Source organism: Hylaeus volcanicus, chromosome 5, assembly GCF_026283585.1.
Source record: "Hylaeus volcanicus isolate JK05 chromosome 5, UHH_iyHylVolc1.0_haploid, whole genome shotgun sequence".
Taxonomy (NCBI): Eukaryota; Metazoa; Arthropoda; class Insecta; order Hymenoptera; family Colletidae; genus Hylaeus; species Hylaeus volcanicus.
The window spans coordinates 27554164-27569445 of NC_071980.1; the positions used below are offsets into that span (position 1 = coordinate 27554164).

A 15282-nucleotide genomic window follows, 5' to 3' on the forward strand; every position below is an offset into this window, starting at 1 on the left:
CTTTATCTATTGCGTAGCATTCGATTCAATCCTTCTGAGGATTTGATTTTTGTTTACAAGGTTGCAAATCAACTTTGTACCAGAACAATATTTTATTAGCTTATCTTGTTAGATACAAAATAAATACTTTTTATAAAAATATAAATCTTCCATACAATTCATTGTATATAAACGATGCACACGTATGCAAGAATTGTACACAGCGATGCGATGGTAGAAAAATATGTGACACATTCTACTGGTTTGCGATACGTTAGATGTTACGATGACAACACTCGTTCGTGTACTCGTTACTCAACTTTACAACTATATAGGTGATTATGTACAAGCCTTATGTAAATTCGAGTGTATACTACAAATACAATGTTACAAAAACGTATTGAAATATATATTTTTTTGAAGGTTCTACAGAAAATATAGGGAATACATTTTTTTTAGTGCACTTTTGAAAATCATTTTTTATAGTTTGGCATATTTATAAAGGAACTGTTGGGAGTTGTGTGCGTAATATGTAGCATATACATGTTATCATAATTCTGATTGAGAAAAAAAACATAAACAATATAGTAGTATTTGTGCGGTTAATACTTATCGGCTCTTCTGTTCTTAGGTTCTAATTCTCGTTGTCGATATTCTCTCTGGTGTATACTGCCCAGTATACGAATTATAATATCGCTCACAAAAAGTTCGATGTGTGGAAATAACCTCAAATTGTCTTGTAGCAACAGTAAGGAATGTACAATGTTCAATATTGTAAATCATTAAACGTCCTTCTAGATGAAGGGCTTTATGTCGATAACTTATTTGAATAAAAACTACCGTACGAACTAAATGCAAGAATAAATATATTTTTTTTTAATGCTGAAGGATACTGTTATACATATCGTCTATTTTTTGGTGTTTTACGACATCTTTGCTTTCCAAAAATCGCTATTATACAAATAGCTATCGTAGCTAGAAGTACGGCACCCACAGCCCACACTGCCTTAGTAGTATTAATCTTTGGTTTCTTATCTTGGTCCGCGGCTAAGTCATCTATCGACTCATCGAAAGGAATTGTAAGCGACGCTTCTGAAACTTTACGGTTTCCTGATTTCTCATCTTGTACATTTTTCGGGTCTGAATTCTTATCGCTGTTAACTGTAGCGTGTGCATTGCTTTTCTCATCACTTTCTTTACTCGAGGATATCGTATTTGAGATCTTTCTCTTCTTGGATATATTTCTCGATGGGGCAGTAGTAGTAGTAGTAGTAGTACTAGTAGTTGTTGTTGAAGGAGCATTAAATTCTTTGATAACATTCTTTTCTAGTGCTTCGAGCTCCGATTCTTTAACGGTAAATGTTTTATATTCGTAATCTTCTTCCAAGTAATCAATGAAATCTTCTAAGGGAGAGAAAAATGACAAAAGTGCATCCGATGAAATTTCGTTTATTTCTAAGTATTTGTTAATCACTCTCGTCCAATCATCGGCACCACCTTCTTGAATCATTTTTCTGTTGACAAATTAACAAATTCTTGATTTCTTTTACAAAATAAGTCACTAAAATTTATAGATATAAGTGATACGCACATGAACTCTGCTTTCGTTTGTCTTCCCAAGATGGAGTCGTATCTGACTTCCGTGGACTCCGTCAAATATTCGTAGAATTGAAATGCGAGAATAGTACCAGTTAATTTTCTACGAAAGTGAATTTTATATTAAAACTTGTATAGAGATTATTTAATTCTTATCTTTATTATTACTTACGAAAGATATGGTCTATTGTTAGTGATATAGTCGTCATTTAAAAATGTAGGTGGTTCTGTTCCATTGGAGTTGAGTCCTTCATATTCTTGCCTCGAATAAGATAGTTAACATTTGGGTTAAAACAAAATTTATAATTTATATTTGTTATTAATATATTACATTACCATTATAATAAATCGATACCTGCACTTCCACCAAGACGATACTAAATCTTCTGAATTTGTAATACCATTGTTGATAGCATTAATTCTCCATCTGTCCGCTGACATGTAATACGCAAGACGCGGTAACGTGTCCAATGCCGTTATCATTAATGACACAATTGAAAGTTGCTCGTTATCGGTAGAATTATCCACGATACGAGTGTAATTTAGCCAAGCGGGGCTAGCTGCTAAGATACCAAAAAGTTCTGAAACGCCGACTTCTAAGGCTGGAAGAGGATACAAATATTATCATCTAAAATTCATTGTAATAACTTAAATATATTTTTTAATATATCTTTTCCTACCAGAATATCGATTAGCCGTATTAAGTACCGGCATCATTTCGGCAGACATTTGATTTAACACAATCGTTCCAATATTTTTATGAGCAGAAAGAAAATTGCTTACAGTGGGTTCAAAACAAGTGGACACCCTGTAACGTAAACGTTCAAAATTACTCAATTAATTAAAATATTTCATCCTGAAGAGACATACCTCGTAATACCGTCTTTACAGAAATTAATTAATTTTGACGGGCATTGTTTATTAAAGTAACTATTATCCCAAAAATCAGCTTGTGGAACTTGGTCTACCATTTGCGTGCTCATTACGGAGGCAGTCGTATATAATGACTTTCCAAGAAGTTTCTAAAATTACCTTCAATTACTAGATTGTTCAATTTATGTACATATTATCAAAGTAATCATTATTTACCCTTTTCCAAAGATTTTTTTTTATATTGTACATCCTTTCTGGATAAGGTACTGCATCAACTGATATGGGAGTCCAATCGCTTCCTTGTAGCGATCCTGTTACGAAAAATTATCGTTTCCAAATCTCAATCGTTTAACAAATCAGTGTTTGTTAAAATATTAACTTAAGCTTACCCAGTAAGTAAGCTGGTATTGTGTCGTCCATAGTAACGTTGTACTTGTGCGATAGACTATTTTTTACGAATTGCACTACTTTCTTATGAAGATTAGCAACTTTACTCCATTCGTAATTAATTTTTTCATAACCATCGGAGAATCCGCTTAAAAGTTCCCAATATTCTGCAACATCTTTGGCGTCTAAAAACAAAAACAATATTATCGTTAATCAATCAAGTTAAATGATTACAAATTAAATGTAAATTACTTTTTAAAATACCAACCATTTGCTTTGGCAGCCTTATCAGCGAGTGGTAAGACAGTTGTAAAATTCTTAATAAGCGGAGCTAGCTCTTGATGCCAAGCTGTCCAGGTACTCCTTTTATTGTTAACATTGTTGTTATGAGACAATACACGTTCAACATCTGTATCGATAGTTTCATTAGTTTATATATACTGTCTTGTCAGTAATTAACTGAAATTAGTACCTTTACGCGTGTAGTTCTTCAAGACTCCCGTACGAAGTGTGGATAGTCTCAGCAACTCTGCTGTTCCAGCAAAGTGAATCAGCTATAAAAAGTAAAACTTTTTAAAATCCATTTAAATGTCAGCATTTTTTTTCTTTATTCGATTTTATTAAGAATATTACTGTTTCAGAATCTTCAGTTTCCAGTAAAGCATCGCCTGCTTTGTCGGCAACATCGTATTTGTGTTTTAAAGATGGATCGCTAGTGTTCGAAACATTAGCAACTTCATTTTTTTGCGTATTTTTGAAAGTGGCGTAAGAAATTAATTTTTCTTCCTATAAATCAAGAAAACGAATGTATTTAAGTAAGTACTTCAAGTCCCAGTTTTCGTTTATAAATTAGTTAAAAATTACTTAGATGTTTTTATATTGGATATATTTGGTCAGACATTTACCCATAGTGACAGTGTTTCACTTGACGGAGAATTAATGAACGTCCATTCAGCATCCGCTGTAATGTTACAATTATCCTCGTATTCGAATTCGGTTATCTCTAGGAAAGCTTTAATACTGTCATGTTCCAACGCGACCGCGCAAAGCGCGAGATTAAAGATTATCCAAAACCATTGTGATGGCATCCCTTTAGAAGAACAAAAAAAATAACAAATTAAAGTAACGTTGCAATAAAATTAAAAAATTATGCGATACAATGTACGTATGTATCGAATAAACGCTTAGGTTGGTAATTGCAAGGTACCCACGAAGAAAAAATTGACATGTTTAGTAGAAAAGAATGTGTCAATTCTTTACCTCGTAGTTACGGCCACTTTTCCTCAAGCTTTAAGTTATCTAATCGCATAACTTTAAACAATTTATATCAGATGTATTCCGCGTACTTCATTATTTACTCTGGAAATCTAAATAATATTGAATTTTTGTTTCTTTATCTACCGATAATGATTACGTATCGTTTGGAGGAAAGTTTCGTTACGTATGTCGTTCAATCGAACTTAGTAAGATACATTTCTTAAATATTTTCTAAAATTCCTTCCGATTATTAATTTTTGTAAAAAAATGCTACGAAGGAACAGGGAAATGTCTCATCGACAACGATGCTGAAAACCTTTTAGACATTGTCGGTTTTGCTAAATCATTTTCATAAGTATTCCATTTTCCAGTTAGTGAGCGGAATCTCGTGGTCTGCGTTACTAATAGAATATTATATTAGTCATGCTCCCAATGAATCACTCGATCATTGTTACTCCACTTAGCGGAACCTTGATACTTATTTTTTATCTTACTCATCGTATACCACTTCACGACTCGAGTACTAAAACAATTCAAGTACGGAAATTTGGAGTTTAGATCGTTGATTTAGGACGATGAAAACTCACCACAAAAGTAATGAAAGAATGTTCATAGAGACACGAGTGGCTATTTCGTTTCCACGCTATGGATAGTTTTCGAAGAAAATTATAATATCGGTGTCAATATCAATGCACGTTTATAGCTAAACAGAGGAGACTGTAAATTATAGCAAGGCTATGCGTCAAGCAACAAGTGTATACAGTTTCGTAAAATCGAACAGCTCGTCTCAGATGTATCAAAAATAACGGAAATACAAAGATACTTTCAACGCGGAAACGAGACCAAAAGAACTAACCTTTTTATTATTTCCACGTGTCAATTTTATCTACAACATTATTTCAATCGATAATGAATTCCAATAGGAGATGTATTTGTAACTTCGTTTCGAATGCGACGCTTGACCTTTACGTACGTATGTTGTTACGTGTCATTCGTTGTTTTCCGCGTAAGTCATCAAATATACACATAAACGGGCATAAGTTAAGAATCACGACCGTGGTTCGTAACTCCTCTACCGTCCGATTGGCCACCATCGCGCCACTGTTACATATTTAATTGTTTCCAATTTGGCATGCATCTGTGCCCCAAGCAAACGCTTACCATCGTACATGCCGTTATGAGACTTTATTGACACGTTAAATTAAGCGATCATCGATCCCTTATTACAAAGACGGCGCGTTACATATAATAACGCCGAGGAAAATTGTTGTGTGAACGTAGCAACCATTCCCATAGCTCCTTTAATTGACGAGTGAACGTCAACGAACCCACTTTTCCCGATTAGCGCCACGTGTACTCGATATCGTTTTGAAACATTCATTTTAAATACCATTAGGTGTAGAAATTAATTCTGTGCCCTTGTATCGAACCATTTATTATGTTTTTGCTTTGTAACTCTAAGTAGAAACATTTACTCGTCATTTTGTTATGTTGAAGTATCAATTTTCTAAGTTATAACGTTGCGAAATTACATTGCGCATCGGCGTCCACGCAACAACATAAGTATGCGTGGTATCATTGAATCACAGTTGACCCCTGAATTGGAAATTTAAAAGTTTCTGGAAACGCATTTGATCGCGCATGAAAGAACCATTAGCTTGTTCATCGACAAACAATACATTAGGGATCTGTTACAAATCTATAAGGGTACTGAATAAGAACATTCTTGCATGAATCGTATTCTTTCATTTTGTTCGCAATTTTTTTTTATCGAACTTTCCTCGTTGCACCCTATCGTTTCAGTGTCAATAATTATTAGGTTTATTACGTACTACACTTTATTTACATTTGCGTTATCGATTCCACGCATCCTATGAAATATGTAATCGCAAACGTTACCATTGTTTGCTTTCGTTAAGCGTTAGTTAAATCTTACACAACGTTCCAATACATGGAAACGTTAGGTCTTTCATTATTATTGACGTTGAAGCACGTACTACGAAAAAAAATGTAAATAGTTTTGACAAGAACTGGTTCGACCGGTACTGTTTTCATCGTTGTGAATTTACGTTGAGTTTGTATACATTTCCTTGAATGGTTCCTAATGACGCAAAAACCTGTATAAGGAAAAGAAACGTTTGTCCTTACGATGAAAGGCATTCACGTACACGATGAGTTTTCGCGGAACGGAAGACACTTTCGTGTTCAATGGAAACGTCTGATAAATTTATGCAACGCACCGTTTTGCAAAGAGATCACTTACTACGGAGGTTCTTTCATTTTCAAGGAGCACTGATGATACGTTCTTATTAAACATGATTGACGTACATATGTATATCTCGTGCGGTAGCGTAACTAACAATAAGTATATGCGATGGGATAATCTTTAATTGCAGGAATGGAAGGGAGAGGGAATTTTTCGAGTTCATTTTTTCAAGTATCAAAACTTGGAATAGAAAAATAAAGCAATACATATTCGTTAATTGTAATTAATTAAAAAAGTAAAACGTATTCCTTGGTATGACGTTCAAATAAAAAATTGTTTACACATGCGTAAGTCGATGTTCTATTTTCTATTATTTTTGGAATACTTAACATTACAATCATCAGACGGCTGATTGCAATTCTTAATATTCATATTTCATATTGAATAAATGCAAATACAGTCTTCATATACGCATCCACTATAAACGCATAAAATTAACGATCCAACAATCGAACTCATACAGGTGTTTACCGGACGTCTTTGCGCCCTTAACCTAGGAATCCAAACGATTAACGTCACGTGTTACTATCTAGGAAGATATACATATTATTTGTATTTTTCTAGCACTCGACTGTTGTAATTATACTGACAATAATATATTTTCGTTCTGATTTGTTTTCTCTTCTATATCTATACAAGATGTTCTATTTGAAAAAATTAGTTTTAAGAGAGTTATAAACAAAGAAACTCAGTGATCGCAAATTCGATCGAAATTCGCATTCGAGGGTCCCGATTGTTCACGATTTCCGATTGAATGGTCGGGTTTATTTCAGTATGAGGAATCAGTTGTTAGTTGGACCTGTGTCAAGGAAATAGATTTAGTTGAAGTTTCCCAAAGTATTTAGAAAAATTAGTTGTAAAGGAGATATTAACAAGGAAACTCAGCGATCGCAGTCGACGAAATTCGCACTCGAGGGTCCCGGTTTTTTTCGATTTCCGAGTGAATGGTCAGATTTATTTCAGTATGAAAGATCACTTGTTATTTGGACCTGTGTCAAGAAAATATCTTTAAGTTTCCCAAACTTGCTTACCTTTCCTAGCCGAGCGTCACTTCGCTCGACGTTCACGTTTCACTTCTTTTTTTACGAGCGCCTTTGGTGTGCGTGCAACGAAGATCGACTGACCGAGAATGACAGAGAACAATAGAATGCTGGCACAGAGATGGCTCGCGTCCTTCCCGTAGCTCGACTTCGAACACAGCGAAACAATTTCGAGAAAAATTCGTTGTTTTAAATGAGAAACGAACGTTTAACGCGATCCTGCGTGCGCACACTATCGCGGATCAACTATTTCGTCCTTATCTCCCTGTGAGACTTATACCACATTGCATGTTCACTCTATGACTATTTGTACAAAGTTCGCACGATCCAAATTCCTTTACATCATGCCACTTCGCATCAGCGGCAGTGCGTTACTGTGGCTGTTCTCGCAGACTTCACCACTTCACATTGCGACGAGTACCGACGGAAACCGACGACTACCGACACAGACGCTGAAATTTTTATGCAGTGCCATGGTACTCACCGATACGCTAGATACGAGAAGGTTGAGTGTGTGATGCCTACTAGCGCCACGTGAATTTATGCCTCTGTAAATTATTATTTTACAGTGTGAAATACACAACTAATAGATACACTTTTCAAGTCATACTTCCATCTAAGTATTGTTGCTAGATTTGTTGACCATTGTAAATTTAATAATTTAATTATATTAGGTTATAATCGAACACATTGTTTGGCAACACATTGTAGCAATTTGAAGTTTAAGTGGAAGTAAACTTACAGTTTCCCATAAGTTTACTAAAAATAATTTACATACAAAATGTCATCAGAACCAAGTTGTAGTAAGAATATTGACGAAGAGAACACATTTCAAATTTTAATTGCAACTGATATTCATCTTGGTTATGATCATAATAAAAAGAGGGGTTGGTTTCTAAGACAAATGTTATATTTACATTTTTTCTTTCAATATTCTCATCATATAACTTCTTTAATATGAAATATATTCTTCAATACATCTTGATATCTGAAGTCTTATATTTATATGTATTGAAATTTATAAGGAAAAGAACCAGAAGATAGTTTTGTAACTTTTGAAGAAATTCTTCAACATGGCAAAGAACAAGAAGTAGATTTTATACTTCTTGGGGGAGATTTATTTCATGATACCAAGCCATCACAAACTGCACTAATAAAATGCATGGAACTATTAAGAAAATATTGTTTAGGCTCTAGGTCAGCAAAATGAATTTACTTGATAAACAATGTTATTAATTCTATATATGTTTTAATTGTGTGATGTTCATTAGGGAAATTAAAGTACAGTTCTTAAGTGATCCTGATGTTATATTCAAACATTGCACTTATAAAACTGTAAATTATGAAGATCCAAATTTAAATGTTAGTATGCCAGTATTTTCCATCCATGGTAATCATGATGATCCAAGTAAGAAATACAATATTTATATTTGTGTTTTCAATTTGTTTCCTTAATGTTGTTTAAAATTATTTCTTCTACTATTAAAATGATAGGTTTTGGGGCTATTGGATCTATGGATTTGTTGTCAGTATCCGGTTTAGTAAATTATTTTGGAAAATGTACAGACCTTACTAGAGTGACTATTCCTCCTTTAATAATGAAAAAAGGAGAATCTCATCTTGCTCTTTATGGTTTAAGCTATATAAATGATGAGAGGCTGTCTAGATTAGTGAGAGATTATAAGGTAAAGTTGTAGGAAATACATTAATGCATTATATTCAACTTTACATTTTTTTAAAGGTGGATATGTTACGACCAACAGAAGTACCAGAATGTTTTAATATACTTGTCCTACACCAAAATCGAGTACAGCACAAAGCATATGGATACATTCCACAGCACACACTTCCAAAGTTTCTTAATCTTATTATATGGGGACATGAACATGAATGTCGTATCACACCAGAATTTGTTCCAGAGACTGAGTTTTTTGTTTCCCAACCAGGTATAGTACGCATTACATTGTTCATTAAAATTTAATCTTACACTTAAACATTTCTGTTTTAGGGAGTTCTGTAGCAACCTCTCTTTGTGAAGGAGAATCAAAGCCAAAATATATTGGTATCTTGAGCATAAATGGACTGAAATTTAAAATGAAGAAACTGAAACTAAAGACAGTCAGACCATTTGTATTTGATAATTTGATTCTCAGTGACCAGAATATATCCAATGATTATACAGAATCACTATCACAGTCTGTGTACAATTTTGTTGATAACTATGTAGAGAATGTGCTTATGCCTCAAGCTGCTGGACAACTAACAGGTCACCCAAAACAACCTCTTCAACCCCTGATTCGTTTAAGAATATTTTATAGCAACACTGATGAACTATTTGATGAGGCTAAGTACGATTTTATATTATTCACTCTAATAACACATCACATATGGCAATGTTAAAATATAACAATGGCATATTTTAGATTGGCACAGAAATATTGTGATGAAGTTGCTAATCCCATGGATATGGTTCTGTTTCGTAAAGAATTGAAAGGTGGTAAAAAGTTAAAATTGAATTTAGAAGATTACAATGATGAGATTGATGATATGGAGCAAGCTCTCTGCTTTAATGACGTAAGTGTAAACCTACTCACTTTATACTCTTTGAAAGTAAGATTGTATCAACTTCATGATTAGGAGGATACGGATTGGAACAAAACTGTGCAAGGAGGAATAACGAAGCACTTTAATTCAGAAGCAAATAGAGATAAGTTGACAGTACTAACAGTTAATGGCTTAAATGAAGCATTAAATCGGTTTGTTAGTGGAAACGACACAGACGCTTTTAAAGATATAGTAAGGTAAACAACTAACACAATATTGTACAACTAGTGTATTCTAAAGTATCGTGTGGGCATTATTACTGATCATTTATGTTTAGTCATCAAATGAAGAAAACCATTTCACATTTGGAAGCTTCCGAAGTTGATAACACTGAAAGCATTCTTGATCAAATTAAAAGTTTTCGAGACAAAAGAATGGCACAGGAACAAGAAGAAAAAACAGAGGTATATAGATTACATAATCGAATCTTATTCATTAAATGATTATGGATTATTTTGTAGATACAGACAGTATTCAGTGATAAAACAAGGTTTGGTAAAAAATATGTGGACCCTGAAATCGGCAAGATCAGTAGTGACGAAGAAGTTCATATAGATAAAGTGTATGCAGCCAAAAGAAAACAAGGTAGAGCACCGACAACTAGAGGTAGAGGATCACGAGGAGGTGGTCGAGGTAGAGCCAAATTAATGGACAAAACTTCTCTCGATGTAACAACAGCAAAAAAAACAACTAAACAAACCAAACATCAGGTATATTGTAGATCTACTTTAAATTTAAAATATCACCATATTTTTCTTTCATACCACTAACTATTTATCTCTATTGTATGTCATTAGACTCAACTCACATTACAAAGCACGGGATCAATGATGAATCGAACTAACTCATCCAAAGCAAGTTTCCTACTTGAATCAGATTCTGAATAAAACAAATAAATAAATAAAAAATATTCGTGAAACATTGTAACATTCCTACTGAAATAAATTTATTTTTCGTACTTTTTAAGATAGATACATTTATTTATCGACCTTATGTTTATTCTTAAGCTACGATTTTGAGTAAACTTACCATTGTCCACACATTTATAATTCATGCCAGTAATAAAAACAACGATTTAAAACGAAAACTTTGAAAGTTTTTTAATAGACGCTAAAAACCAAGAAGTACTGTTTGACTGTAGAATTGCTACTTATATTTCGATTTTCGATACTATCGAAATTCAAATCGATCGTCGCGCGCCGGAAGCCATCTTTCTTTAGACTTCCTGCTTTGATCGTGCTGTATCGGGGAGAATTCAGTAGGTTAATTTTTAAGGTATTCTATAGAAAAACTTAATATTACGTGAAAAATAATTGTTCGAATAAACAAAGCAAACACGCTTATATAAATCTCAATTAAAATATCTGTTTAGTATCAATTTAATGTTAGGATGTGACTGGATATATTTTACGTCATGAAAGACTTGTGCATTTCGAACACTGTCAAGACATAACCTTAAAATAAATTTAAATTGTTTACGTTGGTTGATTTTAAATGAATAAACAGGCAGCTGAAAAATAGTATAAGTTGTTGTTGTATTACATGTTTAATATATTATTAATTTAATATTTTGTACAGAAATGCCGCCAAAAAGAGGAAAAGTACAAAAAGAAGAAGTTCAGGTTTCTCTTGGACCTCAACTTCGCGATGGTGAAGTTGTTTTCGGCGTCGCTCACATTTTCGCGAGCTTTAATGATACTTTCGTACATGTAACTGATCTCTCTGGGAGGTACGTATGAAAATAGTGTATGACATTAGTTTCAATAGGTTACATGTACAATTTTATTTATGTGCCATTGTTGCTTACAGAGAAACTATTGCCCGAGTTACTGGTGGAATGAAAGTTAAAGCAGATCGTGATGAAGCTTCTCCGTATGCTGCTATGCTTGCTGCTCAAGTAAGTTTTGTGTTTACATTATGTAGAATAATATCTTTGGTTTGTCCACATTCAGGCAGCACCTAAATGATTGTTTCATAATTATAGGCGCGTTCATGTATGTGGAATATTAATTTTCTTCCTCGATTTAGAAATGTGTTTGTATGAATAACATTTCTTTACTTGAAAGAATACATATACATAATTAAATATTCTATATCAAATTTAATACCAGAATATCGATGACACTTTTATCATTAATAGGATGTGGCAGAAAAGTGCAAATCCCTGGGAATTACAGCACTTCACATTAAATTGAGAGCTACAGGAGGAAATAAGACGAAAACACCTGGCCCAGGAGCACAATCCGCATTACGCGCGCTTGCTCGTTCTAGTATGAAGATTGGTCGTATCGAAGATGTCACACCGATTCCATCTGACTCGACGCGTAGGAAGGGAGGTCGTCGTGGACGCAGACTGTAAATTGTGGTTCTATGTGTGGTTTATTAACTTTCAAAAATAAATATTAAAAAAAAGAAATATTCGTATTGTATTATTGTATTCTCCTACTCTACACAGGTAATACTTTGATTCTATATAATAAACATAACTTTTATTGGTATATAATTTATAATACCATTTCTTATACAATGTATACAATTTTCTAATATTATATATTTTTTTAAATAACAGTAGAAAAGTTAAATAGATTAATTAGTATTGATTCTAAAATTAATATAAATAAAATGGTTTTCAATTGCAAAGCATGAAAGAGTTAGTTTAATAAAATTTTTATCAGTTTTATATATTGCTAGATTGTTTATACTGTAAGCATTCCATATTAGCAACTGTGAGTTCAATTATCTTTATAATTATCAGTAGCAAGCATTAAGCACTGCCAACAGTATTTCCCACAGTAATATATAATTTAATTTTGAGATCCAGCTTTTCGGGTCTTGATGTTGTGATTGTATTCACATATCCATGTTGCATAACAAATCCAACTATGACTGATGCATTTTCACTTTCCTTTAAATCCTCGTGAGGGGTTACGTGTAATTTGATCACTGCTTTGTTTCCTTTTCGCCAGATCACGAGCCTTTAAACAGAAAAAAAGTCTCGAAGTATGTAATGAGATACGATTGTAAATTCAACATTAAAAAATTAAAATTTATACTTGGGATCATCTTGAAAATTTTGAGCATCATGATTATCTCCTGTATCATAGTATTCGGCGGTATCGTCCTTTGGTGGTAGTATAAAAGGGCTTTGAGGTAAAAGTATATCCGCATTCGCACTTATTTTTATAGGCTTAGTTTCTTCCACTACAGGCACTTGTCGTACAATAGAAGGCAATAAGTTTGGAGATTCAGGGCCCTATAGTTTCAATACCAACAAAAGTAATTCTCTCTGAGTAAATAATGTATTTTATAATATAGAATATAGCATTTACCTGTTGTACGTTCTCCTGTTTAATCTCGTCTTTATCACTCGTAACGTGTACAGGAGACATTGGCGTGTCCAATGGCAACAATATTACTTGAGTTTGATGTTGAGTTGGGTTACAAAATTTCAGTAGCAATTCACTTACTTTGCCCGGGCGAAGCGGTTCGCAAGTAACAATTCTTACCTCTGGTACATGGTAACTACAGTGGAAATATATTTCTTCAGTGAAACATGAAATTAAAAAAATAAAATGGATAAACCGTACCGTAGACTTACAATGCAGCAAGCTGAATCTTAAATCTTACAGACTGTGAAGAGAGATCTGGTTTACTAACGCTATGTTCACAAACGCGGCAGCGCTGTGATCCCCTGACTAAGTACTGTCTGTGCTGTGGACGTAAATCGTTCACTTTTTCGGTTTGCACATCCAGATGCTGTAATCTTTGTTCTAATGTGGTGACTAAATTCGAAAATAATTTTTATATATTTTGAGGAAAGTTTGAATTGATATTTTGGTTATCATATTTCAAATAACTGCTTACTCTTAGTTATGTCTACCGGTTCCGTAAAAATTTCTGCGGGTAATTCCTCTACCTCTTCGCTAGCAACGGATGGCGGAGGATGATCGCTTGACTGTGTTAGAGCTGGAGGTTTCACGGCATCAACGATATGTTTACGAACCATAGCAGATGTTATGGTCAACATAGCCTTAAGACGAAAAAATGAATTGGAGTATGTAAATTTAAACAAATCGTCCAAAATGAACATTGTTTCAATGGATTACCATTTGCATATAAGGACGTTTAGGTCGAAATTTTTTTTCGCATTGTTGCTTCTCTACACGAGCTAATATTTTATGATAATCAATTAAAGCATTAATACGATTTGTATGTGGATTTTCTTGTTCAGGCCATCCTCCAGTAGCTAAACAAGGAACACAATAAGTTTAATATTTTACATGTCTTCAAATAATCAATTATCATGATTTGCATAATAGATATTTCGGTTACACAGACCTACAGATTGATCTGGGATACCAGCATCTCTAGAAGTCCATCTACATAAGGAACAGAACAAATAATAAACTTTCTTTGGTGTTGTTTTAACATCTTTGGTATCTTCTCCTTCGGGAGGTACTACTCTTAAAGGCACATGACCAGCTCTCGTAGACAAAGCATGAAAACAGTAAGGACATTCAAAGCAGTTTGTACACCTGTTAATACATTAATTTAATAAGTGCAAAATTCTTTTCCATTTGTATTAGGCAATACATTATCAGGATTCCAACCTACTTGTTTTTCTTAAGACGAGCCTCTGTTGGTGGAAAAATCTCCATACAATTAGGACAATAAAGAAAATCAACCTATCGTTAGAAATATTTAAAAGTTAAATATCGTTTAACTATATTAGTTAATACTGAATAATTTTTAGGATTAATATACCTCTTGACGGACACAGTAACAGCACCGAATTTTCAAGCAGTGCCTACAGAAGTAAATTTTCGGAATTGGTTTCAGAGATCCGCAGTTACAAGCGTAACGCACATAATCAGGTTGATTCAGGTATGACATGATCGAAGAGTCGGTTACCAATTGTATTTAACAAAAATATATCAGCTGTATATGTCACTGTGACCACTTAGTCTTCCAGACTTTCTTCGACCATCTTAGACCATCTTTTAGTCACTGATCTATACTATACACACAGTTATTTATCAATGACACACACTGTGGTGGACATAGAAAATTGTACACCATTACCCCTTCCCCTTTTTCGCATGTCATTAGGTGGCGCCATCGGTGGGAAAACGCCGAAAGTTTGTAGTGAAAATAGTTTCCACTGTTGCTGCTAGATGGAGCCCCAAACTAAAAAATCAATAATTACTGCTGCATTAATAATTATAATGTTCAAATAATAAATTAAAATCACATATTGTAGCGTTATAAAAGAAATAATCG

General features: G+C 33.7%; 4 protein-coding genes across 5 annotated transcripts; 2 read left to right on the forward strand and 2 right to left on the reverse strand.

The window, feature by feature from the left end:
* Window positions 1–362: 362 nt before the first annotated feature.
* LOC128876515 (angiotensin-converting enzyme-like) lies at window positions 363–7743 on the reverse strand. Its single transcript, XM_054122959.1, has 14 exons — window positions 7390–7743; window positions 3741–3925; window positions 3469–3621; window positions 3308–3389; window positions 3104–3244; window positions 2838–3020; window positions 2665–2759; window positions 2446–2597; window positions 2256–2383; window positions 1931–2177; window positions 1748–1837; window positions 1571–1678; window positions 873–1493; window positions 363–715 (listed from the first exon to the last, which is right to left on the reverse strand). Exons 2-13 carry the CDS (start codon window positions 3921–3923, stop codon window positions 875–877), a joined length of 2181 nt encoding a protein of 726 aa, XP_053978934.1. The 5' UTR covers window positions 3924–3925; window positions 7390–7743; the 3' UTR covers window positions 363–715; window positions 873–874.
* A 171-nt stretch (window positions 7744–7914) lies between these two features.
* Window positions 7915–10968, forward strand: LOC128876516 (double-strand break repair protein MRE11). Its single transcript, XM_054122960.1, has 11 exons — window positions 7915–8285; window positions 8424–8595; window positions 8670–8806; window positions 8893–9083; window positions 9140–9344; window positions 9407–9746; window positions 9822–9972; window positions 10036–10199; window positions 10280–10406; window positions 10464–10712; window positions 10800–10968. The coding sequence occupies exons 1-11, from the start codon at window positions 8180–8182 to the stop codon at window positions 10887–10889; spliced, it is 1932 nt and encodes a 643-aa protein (XP_053978935.1). The 5' UTR covers window positions 7915–8179; the 3' UTR covers window positions 10890–10968.
* Window positions 10969–11174: 206 nt separating this feature from the next.
* LOC128876525 (40S ribosomal protein S14a) lies at window positions 11175–12418 on the forward strand. 2 transcript variants are annotated; one of them, XM_054122976.1, is made up of 4 exons: window positions 11175–11260; window positions 11581–11731; window positions 11812–11899; window positions 12143–12418. In XM_054122976.1, the coding sequence occupies exons 2-4, from the start codon at window positions 11583–11585 to the stop codon at window positions 12359–12361; spliced, it is 456 nt and encodes a 151-aa protein (XP_053978951.1). In that variant the 5' UTR covers window positions 11175–11260; window positions 11581–11582; the 3' UTR covers window positions 12362–12418. The 2 variants fall into 2 exon arrangements, with proteins under 2 accessions (XP_053978951.1, XP_053978952.1); XM_054122977.1 differs by having other exon boundaries at window positions 11193–11277.
* A 58-nt stretch (window positions 12419–12476) lies between these two features.
* Window positions 12477–15072, reverse strand: LOC128876519 (dynactin subunit 4). Its single transcript, XM_054122968.1, has 9 exons — window positions 14767–15072; window positions 14617–14687; window positions 14341–14537; window positions 14109–14248; window positions 13867–14032; window positions 13601–13784; window positions 13332–13524; window positions 13056–13255; window positions 12477–12977 (listed from the first exon to the last, which is right to left on the reverse strand). The coding sequence occupies exons 1-9, from the start codon at window positions 14893–14895 to the stop codon at window positions 12767–12769; spliced, it is 1491 nt and encodes a 496-aa protein (XP_053978943.1). The 5' UTR covers window positions 14896–15072; the 3' UTR covers window positions 12477–12766.
* Window positions 15073–15282: the final 210 nt, after the last annotated feature.

What these genes read in the sequence shown, in the direction of transcription:
- LOC128876516 (XM_054122960.1), top strand. Translation starts at nt 8,180, where the DNA reads ATGTCATCAGAACCAAGTTGTAGTAAGAATATTGACGAAGAGAACACA. An exon ending in GTTTTTTGTTTCCCAACCAG is followed by an intron (nt 9,345 to 9,406) that starts GTATAGTACGCA and finishes TTTCTGTTTTAG; the next exon opens with GGAGTTCTGTAGCAACCTCT. An exon ending in GCTTTTAAAGATATAGTAAG is followed by an intron (nt 10,200 to 10,279) that starts GTAAACAACTAA and finishes ATTTATGTTTAG; the next exon opens with TCATCAAATGAAGAAAACCA.
- LOC128876525 (XM_054122976.1), top strand. Translation starts at nt 11,583, where the DNA reads ATGCCGCCAAAAAGAGGAAAAGTACAAAAAGAAGAAGTTCAGGTTTCT. An exon ending in GTAACTGATCTCTCTGGGAG is followed by an intron (nt 11,732 to 11,811) that starts GTACGTATGAAA and finishes TGTTGCTTACAG; the next exon opens with AGAAACTATTGCCCGAGTTA. An exon ending in CTGCTATGCTTGCTGCTCAA is followed by an intron (nt 11,900 to 12,142) that starts GTAAGTTTTGTG and finishes TATCATTAATAG; the next exon opens with GATGTGGCAGAAAAGTGCAA.
- LOC128876515 (XM_054122959.1), bottom strand. Translation starts at nt 3,923, where the DNA reads ATGCCATCACAATGGTTTTGGATAATCTTTAATCTCGCGCTTTGCGCG. An exon ending in GAAGAACTACACGCGTAAAG is followed by an intron (nt 3,245 to 3,307) that starts GTACTAATTTCA and finishes CTATCGATACAG; the next exon opens with ATGTTGAACGTGTATTGTCT. An exon ending in AATACCAGCTTACTTACTGG is followed by an intron (nt 2,760 to 2,837) that starts GTAAGCTTAAGT and finishes TTTTCGTAACAG; the next exon opens with GATCGCTACAAGGAAGCGAT.
- LOC128876519 (XM_054122968.1), bottom strand. Translation starts at nt 14,895, where the DNA reads ATGTCATACCTGAATCAACCTGATTATGTGCGTTACGCTTGTAACTGC. An exon ending in GTTACTGTGTCCGTCAAGAG is followed by an intron (nt 14,688 to 14,766) that starts GTATATTAATCC and finishes TTCTAACGATAG; the next exon opens with GTTGATTTTCTTTATTGTCC. An exon ending in AATTTTCAAGATGATCCCAA is followed by an intron (nt 12,978 to 13,055) that starts GTATAAATTTTA and finishes TTCTGTTTAAAG; the next exon opens with GCTCGTGATCTGGCGAAAAG.